General features: G+C 35.2%; 1 protein-coding gene across 1 annotated transcript in view; it reads left to right on the plus strand.

Annotated features, from left to right (window-relative positions):
- The window catches only part of MAP3K5 (mitogen-activated protein kinase kinase kinase 5), a 192,070-nt gene that overhangs the window by 88,010 nt on the left and 91,855 nt on the right, over positions 1 to 12,205 (plus strand). Inside the window, exon 8 of the mRNA XM_032407803.1 lies at positions 9,503 to 9,615. Within this exon, the coding sequence (XP_032263694.1) occupies positions 9,503 to 9,615 (113 nt within the window). The remainder of the gene's footprint in view (positions 1 to 9,502; positions 9,616 to 12,205) is intronic.

Here is a 12,205-nt window from a genome sequence, read left to right on the forward strand (position 1 = left end):
TTATTTTATTTTCTTCCTGACTTTTCTGTTATAATAAGGATCATATACAAATAAGTAGTTTGAAATGAAGAGAGGGTTTTCCCCCCATCTACAAACCAAATTAACAGAGTGATTTGGCACTAGTTTTCTTCTTACACTGTCCTGCTTTGTCTGTGAGTTTTTTTATGAGTGATAATTTAAGAAATATCCCTAGAGATGCAAAGCACCATGAAATTCTAATTTAATTACTTTTATGTCTCCCAGAAAGAATCACAGCTGTTATATCACAAAGCAGGAAAAATGACAGCTAAGTAGAGAGAACTTGACTTGAGCTCAGTTTCTTCTTTGATAGAAAGTAAATGCTCTTTAGCTAGAAATAATCAACTCAAGAATATTTCCTTTATTCTTGACTTTGTTGAACATCTCAGTGCAGATGCAAAAAATGAACTGTCTTTGTTATAAAGACTTCGTCACTCACTTCATAATCAAGTACTTGCCTCTTTTAGAGCTAGCTTGCAATCAGGTGACAAATACAGTTGCTAATAATAAGGCAGCCTTGAACAAAAGTCTATTGCTTTGGAAGCTCGACTAAGAAGTTTGCATCTTTTCAATGTAATAATAAATTGAAGAATAAAGTATTTACTTCTTTCCAGTAAACATTTAGTACTAAAATAAGAAAAAATCAACAGTAGTGGACATAACTTCATACAGTTACTCAAATGTAGTCACTAGAATCCTCTTAAGATGTGAATATCTGGTTTCATCCTTAAGATTTCTTTATTTCATGAAGTCATCTTTAATTTAGCTTACTCACCTCTAGCCATTTTATTTCTTTATCTTTATAGATAGTTTTACACTAATAATCAGTTTATAGATTTCTTTATGTAAGGACTAATGTTCACATTCATTTATCCTCTTGCTAGTTAAATGGTGAAGTTTTCAACAACATAAAACTTCTTTGGGACATTTTTATGGGCATGTTCAGCAGTATTGCCATATCAGTCTTTTAAAAATATTAGTCTCTAATAAGATCAATCAAATATATTTTGTGACAAATACCATTCTTTCCAAGAATATATCAATACCTCTTTCTGTTGTATATAGAATATAAACTTTATCCTTGATATAAAAGCAGTTCCTCCTGCTTTTATTTCTCATAATTTTTCCTGTTTCACCCAACTCCCTTTTACTAAAAAAACAAAAACAAAACAAAACAAAAAACCAGAAAGTCATGAAAAAGGGCTAAAAAAATTTTTTTTGAACATACACCAAAGGATAGGCAGGGTGATACCGAGAAGAGGGCTCAGCTTTGGAATTGAGCAGAATTGGGTCAAGTTCCTACTCTACCACTTCTAATGTGCATGACTTAATATGTCCAGTCTTTAGTGTCCTGATCAGTAATCTTGAGAGAATCCTCTCTGCCGTAAAGAATTGTCAGAATTAGAAATATTATGCTTGAAGTGTCTAATGCAATGCTTTGTACCTAGTAGGTGCTCAGTAATGAGAGGCAGCTAATACTGGTGTGTCTGTTTGGTATTGTTTCTATTTGGTATTAATCACAGTTTTCTTGGGTGGAGAATGTCATCTGTGCTACGTCATATTATTGTTAGAAATATACTATCCCTGTTCATAGGAAAGCCGATCTATCCCACCCACGACACCAGGTTTGGGTGTATGTCTTGGTTGATGCTCATTATCAGCAGAAGCTTTAAAAGCCATGTTGTGGTTGTGCTGTGTGTATTTTTCCTTGGTCATTTTCTGGAAAAAACTGCTCCTTCAGGCTGGGTCCAGGAAGGAAAACAATGTGGAGCAGAGCTGAGCCAACCAACATAGAAATGTGGCATTAACAGGCATTGTTAGCTACTGGGATTTGCAGTTGTTTGATACCATGACACATTTACCCTAAAATGAATGATACATCACCTTCAGCTAAAATGGATGCTTTCATTCTTTTAACATCTATATGTTAACATCTATATTTTAACATTATTTTAGCATCTGTATTTTAACAATAATTTATCAAGTTTGAGTCTTAAAAAAAACCAATGAAATGATAAAAGATGTTTGGAAAATTAGCATCAAGGAACAAGAGAATACAAATATGCCCATAATAAGGATCAACGTGCTTGGTATAACTGACCTCCAAGCCAATAGGCATTTTAGTAGAGCATGAAAAAAGAATCATATGCTACTTCTTCGGAAGAAACTGTGCACTCCCTAGCCATAAATTAAAGGAATTTCTCATATAAGATGCTCTATAGACAACAGTGAAAGCTATATAAACAATATCCTTGATATTTTTATTAAATAGTGAATTTCAACGACTTTAAATTGTAATGTGGTGAAGGTGATATGCAGTGCACTAATTCAATGTGGTCTAAGGGTGTAGCTTTCTGGTCATATGGTTTCTATCAAAGTGAGGGTTTAGACTGCTGAAGAAAGTGAATAGATTCTTTTTTTAAAGATTTTATTTATTTATTTATTTATTTATTTGACAGATAGAGAGAGAGGACAAGTAGGCAGAGAGGCAGGCAGAGAGAGAGGGAGAAGCAGGCTCTCCGCTGAGCAGGGAGCCTGACCCGGGGCTCGATCCCAGGACCCTGGGATTACCACCCGAACCGAAGACAGCTGCTCAATGGATTGAGCCACTCATGCACCCTGAATAAATTATTTGAGTCTCCTGTGAACCACTGTCTTTATCACTTGTCTCAGCTTGGTTCTTGGTAAGAAGTGGATGCAGACTTTCTTCATTCAGCAAGTATTTCATATTCACCTGCAACATCCCAGACATCCTGATGATCCAGGCATTGGAGATTCAGTGGACAGCAAGACTGACAAGGTCCTTGTTCTCATGGAGCTTGCACTCTATTGGGGGAGATAGATAATAGAATAAAAAGTAATTTGAGATTGTTATAAATTCTGTAATAGATATAGAATTATACAGAGTTTCCATTTTTTTCTTAAATCGTTTCAAGAAAATTTTCCATTTTACCTAAGTTGCTATATTTATTGGCATAAAGTTATTCTGAATATCCTTTTACTTTTAAAGATTTTATTTTTGGGACACTTGGATGGCTCAGTCAGTTAAGTATCTGCCTTCGGCTCAGGTCATGATCCCAGGGTCTCAGGATTGAGCCTTATATCGAGCTCCCTGCTGAGTAAGGAGTCTGCTTCTCCTTCTGCCCCTCCCCACCGCTCATGCTTGCTCACTCTCTCTCTCTCTCTCTCTGAAATAAATAAATAAATCTTAAAAATAAAATAAATATCGGGGCACCTGGGTGGCTCAGATGGTTAAGCGTCTGCCTTCGGCTCAGGTCATGATCCCAGGGTCCTGGGATCGAGCCCCGCATCGGGCTCCTGGCTCAGCAGGGAGCCTGCTTCTCCCTCTCCCCCTGCTCATGCACTCTCTCTCTCTATCTCTGTGTCTCAAATGAATAAATAAAATCTTTAAAAAAATAAAATAAAATAAAATAAAATAAATATTTAAAACATTTAAAAAATATGTTTTATTTTTAAGTAATCTCTGTACCCAATGTGGGGCTTGAACTCAGAACCCCGAGATCAAGTCACATGCTCTCCCAATTAAGCCAGCCTGGCACCCCTCCTTTTACTTTCTTTTTAATGCTAACAGGACCTATATTAATCGTCCTCCTGATAGTGTAGCATAACAGTAATTTATATTCTCTCTCTCTCTCGTCTGATGAGCAATTTGCCTTGGAGTTTATCATTTTATTAATCTTCTCATAGAACCAACTTTTGGCACTGCCAATTTTCTTTATTGCACTTTTTATTTCATTAATTTCTGCTCTTTCCTTTATTGTATCTTTCCTTCTACTTTGGGAATAATATGCTGTAATTTTTCTAGATGGGAGCTTACAGGATTGATTTTTCAACCTTGCTCTTTTCCCAACATATGCATTTAAAGGTATAAATTATTCTGCATCCCAGAAATTTTGATATATTGAACTTTCAATATTGTTCAGCTCAAATATCTTTTCATTTTCAGCATGACTTCTCTGACCCCTGGGTTATTCAGAAGAAGGTTGCCCAATGTCCAAACATATCTTTCTTTTTTGTTCTCTAGTTTAATTCTGTTGTGGCAAGAGAACACACTCTGCATTATTTCAGTTCTTTGAAATTTGTTGATAAGTACCTTATGGCCCAGGATATGGTGCGCTGTTGTTGGGTGTAGTGTTCCACATAAGTCAGTTAGATTAACTTGGTTAATCTTATTATTCAGATCTTCCATATCCTCGTTGATTTTTTTTGTCTGCTTGTTTGATCATCACTGAAAAGTGTTTTAAAATCTCCAGCTATAAATGTAAATTTGTCTAATTTTTAGTTCTGTCAATTTTTGCTTTTATATGTTTTGAAGCCATATTAATAGGTATGTTTAGGATTATAAATTTTTCTTTGAATTTACCCTTTTATCATTATGAAATGTCCCTCCTATGTCTTGTGATAACTTTTGCTGTAAAATCAGTTTTGTCTGATATTAATATATAATCACAACAGACTTCTTTGGGTTAATATTTGAGTGATACATCTTGCATCATTTTATTTTCAACTTAACTGTGTCCTTATATTTAAAGTGTGTCTCTTAAATGTATATAATTGAAATTGCTCCTTCCTTCCTTCCTTCCTTCCTTCCTTCCTTCCTTCCTTCCTTCCTTCCTTCCTTCCCTGTTGTTCAGTCTAACTTGACAAATCTCTTTTATTTGTAGTGTTTGGGTCACTTATATTTATTGTGATAACTGGTATTTGCAGTTATGTTTACCATCTTGCTATTTATTTTCTATTTGTTTCATTGTTCTTTTATCTTTTAGTCTTCCATTCCCCCCTTATTTTCTATTAATTTAGTATTATATTTTATCCTCTCTTAGGCCTTTACTAAAACTTTTTCTATTATTAGTTTAGTAGTTCCCTAGAGATTGCCATCTACATCCTTGACTTTTATTGTCTACCTTAAATTTGTACTTTACCACCTCCTGAACAAGGAAAGAAACCTAGGGGAGTTTAAATATTCAACAGTTCTTATGTCATTGCATTATCTTTTGGCTTCCATAGTTTGTATTGCTAAGTCAGCTATCAATTTTATTGTTCCTTTATAGGTGATGTATCTTTTTCATTCTGGCTGATTTTAAGATTCTTATGTGTCTTTGGTTTCAGCATTTAGACTGTGATTATTTCATTTTCTCCTAACTTGAAGTTGCTGAGCTTCTTGAATCTGTGGGTTAATGTTTTCAACAGTTTGGGAATATTTTTGGCCACTATGTCTTCAAATATTTCTTGTGTTCTGTGTTCTCTCTCTCTTCTTTCTGGAGTTACAATAATACATATGTTAGACAGTTTAACTATGTCCCATATGTCTCATGCTTTGTTGTGTTTTCTCCCTTTTTTTTCTCTCTCTGCTTCCATTTAGATACTTTGTATTGACCTGTTCATTTCACCACATCTGTCTTTTGTTCTGTGTGGTCTGCTATTAAACCCATACAAAGATTCTTTTTGATTCTTCTTTTTAAGATTCCAACCCCCTAATGAAATTGTTTATCTTTTTATCCCTTTTGTCCATCTTTTTCTTGATTTTTATCATATTTGTAATAATTAGTTTAAACTCCTTGTTTATAAACTCCAACATCTGAATTATCTCTGAGTCAGCTGCTCTTGTCTATTTTTGCTCTTTTGTTTATTGGTCACATTTTTCTGGCTTTTTGCATGTCTCATAGTTATTGTATCCCATATATTTTGTATTTAAGAATTTTCAAGACTGAAGATGGTTTATTTTCTCTCTCAGAAAGTTCTCACTTTCCTTTGTTAGCTGGATAGGATAAGAAGCTGATTACTTCAAAAAATGCAATTGAGTTGGGGCGCCTGGGTAGGCCAGTTAGTTGAGCATCTGAGTCTTGGTTTTGGCTCAGGTCGTGATCTCAGGGTCCTTAGATTGAGCCCACATGGGGTTCCACACTCAGCGCGGAGTCTGTTTAAGATTCTTTCTCCCTTGGGGTGCCTGGGTGGCTCAGATGGTTAAGTGTCTGCCTTCGACTCAGGTCATGATCTCTGGGTACTGGGCTGGAGCCCCACATCCAGCTCCCATCTGGCTCAGCAGGGAGTCTGCTTCTCCCTCTCCCTCTGCCTCTCCCCCTGCTTGTGTGCTCTCTCTGTCCCTCTCTCTCTCTCAAATGAATAAATAAAATCTTTAAAAAAAAAAAGATTCTTTCTCCCTTACCCTCTGCCCCTCTCCCCCCCTCAAATAAATAAATAAATCTTTATAGAAAAATGCTATTGAGTTGAGTTGGTCTGGGTTTCAGTTTTAGCTGACCCAGTCTATCTTGATTTTGTTTCAGCTTTTGATTAAGAGCCAAGCAGGTCTCTATCTACTTATCCCTAAGTACTGTGGGCAATTTCATATCTGCCCTTTGAAGTTTTGAGTTTAACTCTTTGTTCTTTCACATCATACAGCTCTAAAATTTGGTAATTTTTTTTAAGGAGGAGATTGTCATATATTTGTTGCAGGCTCCACCTGCTAAGTCCTGCCAGACTTGAGGAGATTTATTTTGCCACCCCAGCCCTAACTTATCTCCCAGCCTCCTATACAACCCACTATTCAACAAATGTCCTGTGGAGAAAACTGGCTACATGTTTGAGGCTCCTCCAGGTTTCATTCCATCATGCCAACCCATGCAACTATCAGGAAATCCACTAGTTTCTCTTTTCCCCGGTAGAGTTTCAGAGAGGAAGTTTCTCTGCCGATGCCAAGCCCAACCCTCATCTTGTGGTCAGAATGAGCAAATGCCCCTATAGAAGACAAAGCAATTCAGCTCATCTTGGAAGGGCACTTCCCTCTCTGAAGCTTTATTTCAATGATGTTTTTAATTGTTGCTTCCATAGATCTCCAGTGTCTATAAAAATATGTTTTCGATTATGTATCCTTTTTCCGCATAGTTGTTATAGCAGAAGTGATGGCTTCTAAATAGACTACTACATCTACTTTGAAGCTAAAGTTTTCCCCCCAGCATTGAATATTCTTCTTGAACTTAAATGGTTATATAGCTTTCAAACATTTGGAATACATTTTATTCCCTATCACATTTTATAATGTTGGAAATTTAGAGTACTTTTTTCAACTTATAACAAATATCCTTGTAACTGAATTTTTGATTACATATTTGAGCTTCTCCTTAGTATAATTCATAGATGTGTAATTGTTGTGTCAACAGATATGCATAATTTTTTTAAATTTTACAATTTTGACATATATTGGCAAATTTCAACCAAGAAATACTGTACTAATTTATGCTGACAGTGTGTGAGAATTCTTAATTCCTATGAGTGGTATATTAATAATATATGACAGGATTTTATTTCTCTTGTAACATACCTACATGTTATCTTAATCGCCAGGAGAATCCAGAAGATGTTAAGACTTTCTCCTCAATACTGAAGTCATTGTCATGGAGTGCTATGAATACTAGAAAAATATAAATTATTAATTTTATTGGCATTCATATTTTGGTTAAAAACATAAAAATATATATTGTTTATGGGAACATAAAAATAGATGTAAGCCAAACTTTTCATTTTGGTTGGTTTTGGCACATAGGAAGTCCTTAGTCAATTTTTATTGATTAATTTGGGCATGTCTTGCTTTTTGCATTTTTCCTTTAATATCTTTAAGAGAAATTCCATGTTCTTTGGTTTCAGGAGAAATGAAAGAATTTATTTGTTGAAAATATTGCATATCTTGATATGAATTGGTAGAAAAGAAAGTATACAACTTCTTTCTTCTTCTATACTCTTTTTAGTGGGACCTTCTACTTGCGTCTGAACAAACACAAAAACCTTTGAGACTTACATGAGTCTAAGATTTAAAAATCATGTCTTTCCTTTATATGACTAGTTTTAAATATCAGCAGTCTGGGAGCATGTTTTTTCCATCTTAGAATTGGGAAACACCTATACTTCTGGAGAGGTAAAAATGCTTTTTGATCATCAACAGTGATGCACTTGGAAATTTTCTATTCTTCCTCCATCTCCATAATTATTTGAGCCAACTAGTTAAGATTAATACTTACTTGATTTTTGTTTCCATTCAGAGATACTTATTCTATTTAAAAAATAAGACCCGGGGTGCCTGGGTGGCTCAGTGGGTTAAGCGTCTGACTCTTGGTTTTGACTCATGTCATGATCTCATGGGTAGTGGGATCAAGCGCTGCATCAGGCTCTGTGCTCAGCACAGAGTCTGCTTGAGATTCTCTCCCTCTGCGCCTCTCCCCACTCACACATGCGCACATGCTCTCTCTCTCTCTCAAATAAATGAATAAATCTTTAAAAAAAAAACTTGACTATCATGCATTAGAAGTGACTATTGTGCATAAATAAAAATTAAGACCCTTAAAAAGGGCACATGATCCTTCATATCCAGAAAAATGTACTTTTTCTTTCCTTTTGAAGTTTAACTTATCATTTTAAGTTATGGAAAATTTCAAGAATGTATAAAAGCCAAGAGTATACTGTAATGCACACTGGTATGCCTGCCACCACTTTTGCTCTTCCTATCTTTTATTTTAACAGTTAATGATTTAAGTGGGAATGCCTTTATCTCGGAATTGTAATGTATTTTTTTCTTATATATATAACCTTTTTTTTTTTTTGTATCATCAAATGGTCATTCATTCAGTATGTAGTCCTTAAATTTTCCTTAATTTGACTTTTTAAAGTAAAGACTTCATTTTTCATGTTTGTCTCAAGCAATTTCTAATGGTCACCAGGGTGTTTATTTTTTTTCTTCGTGATCCCAAATGTAATAATATTGAATATTGTTGCCTGTTAAATGATGTATGTGAGGAAGTACTTGGACAGAATCTAAGAAGTATTACCTTGAAAATACAGTGGATGTGCAAACACTGAAGTCTTTTCAAATGTCCAAGTGTTTTTCAAAGGTTGATATTTAGTTTCATGCATATTCAGAAAAGGGTTCTTATTCTCTTTGAGCCAAAATTAGTATGCACAGGCACAATCTCTGTTTTTCTTAATTTCTTAGTGCAATTGGCATTCTTTATTTCATTTCCGCATCACACTTATGAAACTCATTGTCTCAGTGTGTTACCTAGATGGTACCCTCATTGCTTTGTGTATTTTTAAGGCTTTTTAAAAACCACTTTTAAAAATGGGTACAGGGTTCTTATTTTTTAATTACCACTGCTTACACATGTGTGTACACACACACACACACACACACACTCTGTCACATTTCTGGTAGATTGTTGAAAAGAGGATTTTTTTAGAAGACAGAGGCTACTATGATACAGGTAAGCTAAGCAGGGGAATGCAGTGGGGCCGAGGGCAAGGAGAGGCAGTTACTTAAGCATTAAATTCTAATAGCACAGCACACTACATTCTGGGATGAAGGCCAGTGGAATATTTTTGCTTGCTCAGGCTTTGGAGTTATGCAAACAGAAGCTATTGCACACCCAGAGTTTCATGATTGAGGAAGTAAACTTGTACATTTGTTTTTTTTTAATAGGTTCAAAAAGGCATTTGAATCTGAGCCATCACTACAGTCAGGAATTAATTACGCGGTCCTTCTCTTGGCGGCTGGGCATCAGTTTGAATCTTCCTTTGAGCTCCGGAAAGTTGGTAATTACAGCTTGATATTTTACATGGAAATCAAGAAACTGGACCCAACTTGGCACAAAGAAAAAGAATCATTGACAGATAGACCGTTTGCTTTTTGTTACTATTTCTATAGATTTTCTATTACTGTATCTCCTTGTTTAGTGTTTCATACTATTGTTCAGAATCCTGATACTGGGATGTCATTTGGTTTTTAGTGTATTTTGCCTGTTTCTAAAAACATCCTGGTTAATATTTATTGTTACAGCACAAATTAATATTGAAAATATGGGCTCTGCATTCAGCCCCAACTCCCAAATAAGGTAGTGTTTAGAACATCAGGAACATTTCCTATTTTAGATTTAGAGGAGGAGGTGGAAAGAAGAAGGAGAAGAAGAAGAAGAAGAAGTAGGAGAAGACGGAGAAAAGACCTCTGATATTTTCTATTTCTGATTCTCTTACACACCTTCAAGCACTGTGATTTCAGTGGTATTGGAGGTGAAGCCTCCCAAAGCCCCCCAAGAACAGCAGATCAAGCAGATGGCAGTCTTGGCAGTGACTAGTCTCCTTAGAGACCATCTCTGAATTGTAGCCATTGATAGAATGTGCTTTTGTCCCTTTTATCTGTGGACATTGTCTCATCTGCTCACCCTTCTTTGGAATGTGAAGATTTACTGCATCTTAGTGAATAAATTTTGTGTGATTTTTTTTTTTTTTTTTTGCTTCTGGCTTTAATAATATTTTTTTAAGTTTTGCATACTGGAAAACTGTCTATGGTAGTGAGATTTTGCTCTCTCTCAGTTTCTAACCATTCTCTTTCAGGGAATCTTTCCAACTCTTGTAGAAGTCATTACTACAGACCTAGAAATATTATGCCATATTTTTCATAGAGGAAAAAAAATTGATCTTAGTGAATCTGTAAATTGTAGAAGAACCTTTTCCTTTAAGATTTTTAACTGGAGACTGTTTCTGTTTAATTTTCCTTGAAGAAAAATGAGTCCTAGACTTTTTTTTTTTACATCATTTGGGAAGGGGTTATAAAATAGCCATGTGTAATGTTCTGGGAAATCCTTGACAGCAAAGTTTGAGTATTAAATAATTTTTGAAGGGTGTCTGGGTGGCTCAGTCGTTAAGCATCTGCCTTCAGTTCAAGTCATGATCTCAGGGTCCTGGGATTGAGCCCCACGCCGGGCTCCTGGCTCAGTGGGGAGCCTGCTTCTCCCTCTCCCTCTGCCTCTCCCCCTGCTCATGCTCTCTCTCTCTCTCTGTATCTCTGTGTCTCAAATGACTAAAAATAAATCTAAATAATTTGTGAAAGGGCCCAGACTAAAAGAATGATAAAATACTTGTTGCTGCTGGATTGCACTGGTATTCAATGCACAAACCTTTATTTGAAATAATTTTTTTCAGTTGGTAAATGAAATCAGAGAAAATACATGGCAATTTGTACTCAGGAATTGTGATTATAAAAAAATTTTGTATCTAAGGTTGATTTTCAAACTCTACACTAGCCAAAACTCTTTAAGTACTAGCGATCTAAAAATAATTTGTACGGCTATGTTCTTGAACTTAAGGTGAAGTTTTATTAAGTCCTCCAGATCATTACAGGAATTGACACTGATCTGCATGTGTTGATAGAGCATTAGCACAGCGGCTTGAAAATGTACCTACTCTAAATTCTCACTTTTAAGTTAAATATAGGTTAAAATGATCAGCACTCTGCTAAGAGAGTAGATCTCATTGCAAAAAAGAAATGATAATTATGTGATGTGATGGGAGTATTAGCTAACACCTGGTGGTGACCATTTTGCAATATGTAGTGGATCAAAGAAACACGTTTTACACCTTAAACTTACACAATATGTCAGATGTGTATTATAATAAAGCTGAGGGAAAAGAAGAATGGTCAGCACTCTGAGGTTTGAGGAACTGATTAATATAACTTTGTAAAGAAAACATACCTTAATTTTTTTTTCCAAGAAGAACTCATTCATAATACATGTTAAGCAAGCAATTGGAAACATATGAAGTTGAATTTTAAATATTGGAAAGTGCAGAACATAAACAGACTTTTTAAATTATTTATTTATTTTTATTTTTTTTTTTTTTGACAGAGAGAGAGAGACAGAGAGAGAGGGAACACAAGCAGGGGGAGTGGGAGAGGCAGAAGCAGGCTTCCTGCGGAGCAGGGAGCCCGATGAGGGGCTCGATCCCAAGACCCCGGGATAATGACCCTAGCCGAAGGCAGACGCTTAACGACTGAGCCACCCAGGTGCCCCTAAAACATACACAGACTTAAAATGTGACTTGATGATGAATTTTTAATTCAAATTTTAGGTTTCTAAAATACTGTGACATACACTCCAAATTTTATGTCCTTTATAACTAAAATGCAATTAAAACTCACTACTTTAGATTCTACTCAATAATAAATTATACTCATCATCATAGGCTGACCTAAAGTTAATTTTTTTATGGTAAAATAGAATTAAAAGGATTTTCAAGGAAAAACAGATTAAGTAAATTGTCTAATATAATATTAATAGTATGGAATAAAAATAAGATTAATAAATAACACATTTTGCATATTTTAAAGATATATTTTTAAAAAGCA

The sequence above is a fragment of the Phoca vitulina genome, unplaced genomic scaffold (assembly GCF_004348235.1).
Source record: "Phoca vitulina isolate PV1807 unplaced genomic scaffold, GSC_HSeal_1.0 scaffold9, whole genome shotgun sequence".
In the NCBI taxonomy this organism is placed as follows: domain Eukaryota; kingdom Metazoa; phylum Chordata; class Mammalia; order Carnivora; family Phocidae; genus Phoca; species Phoca vitulina.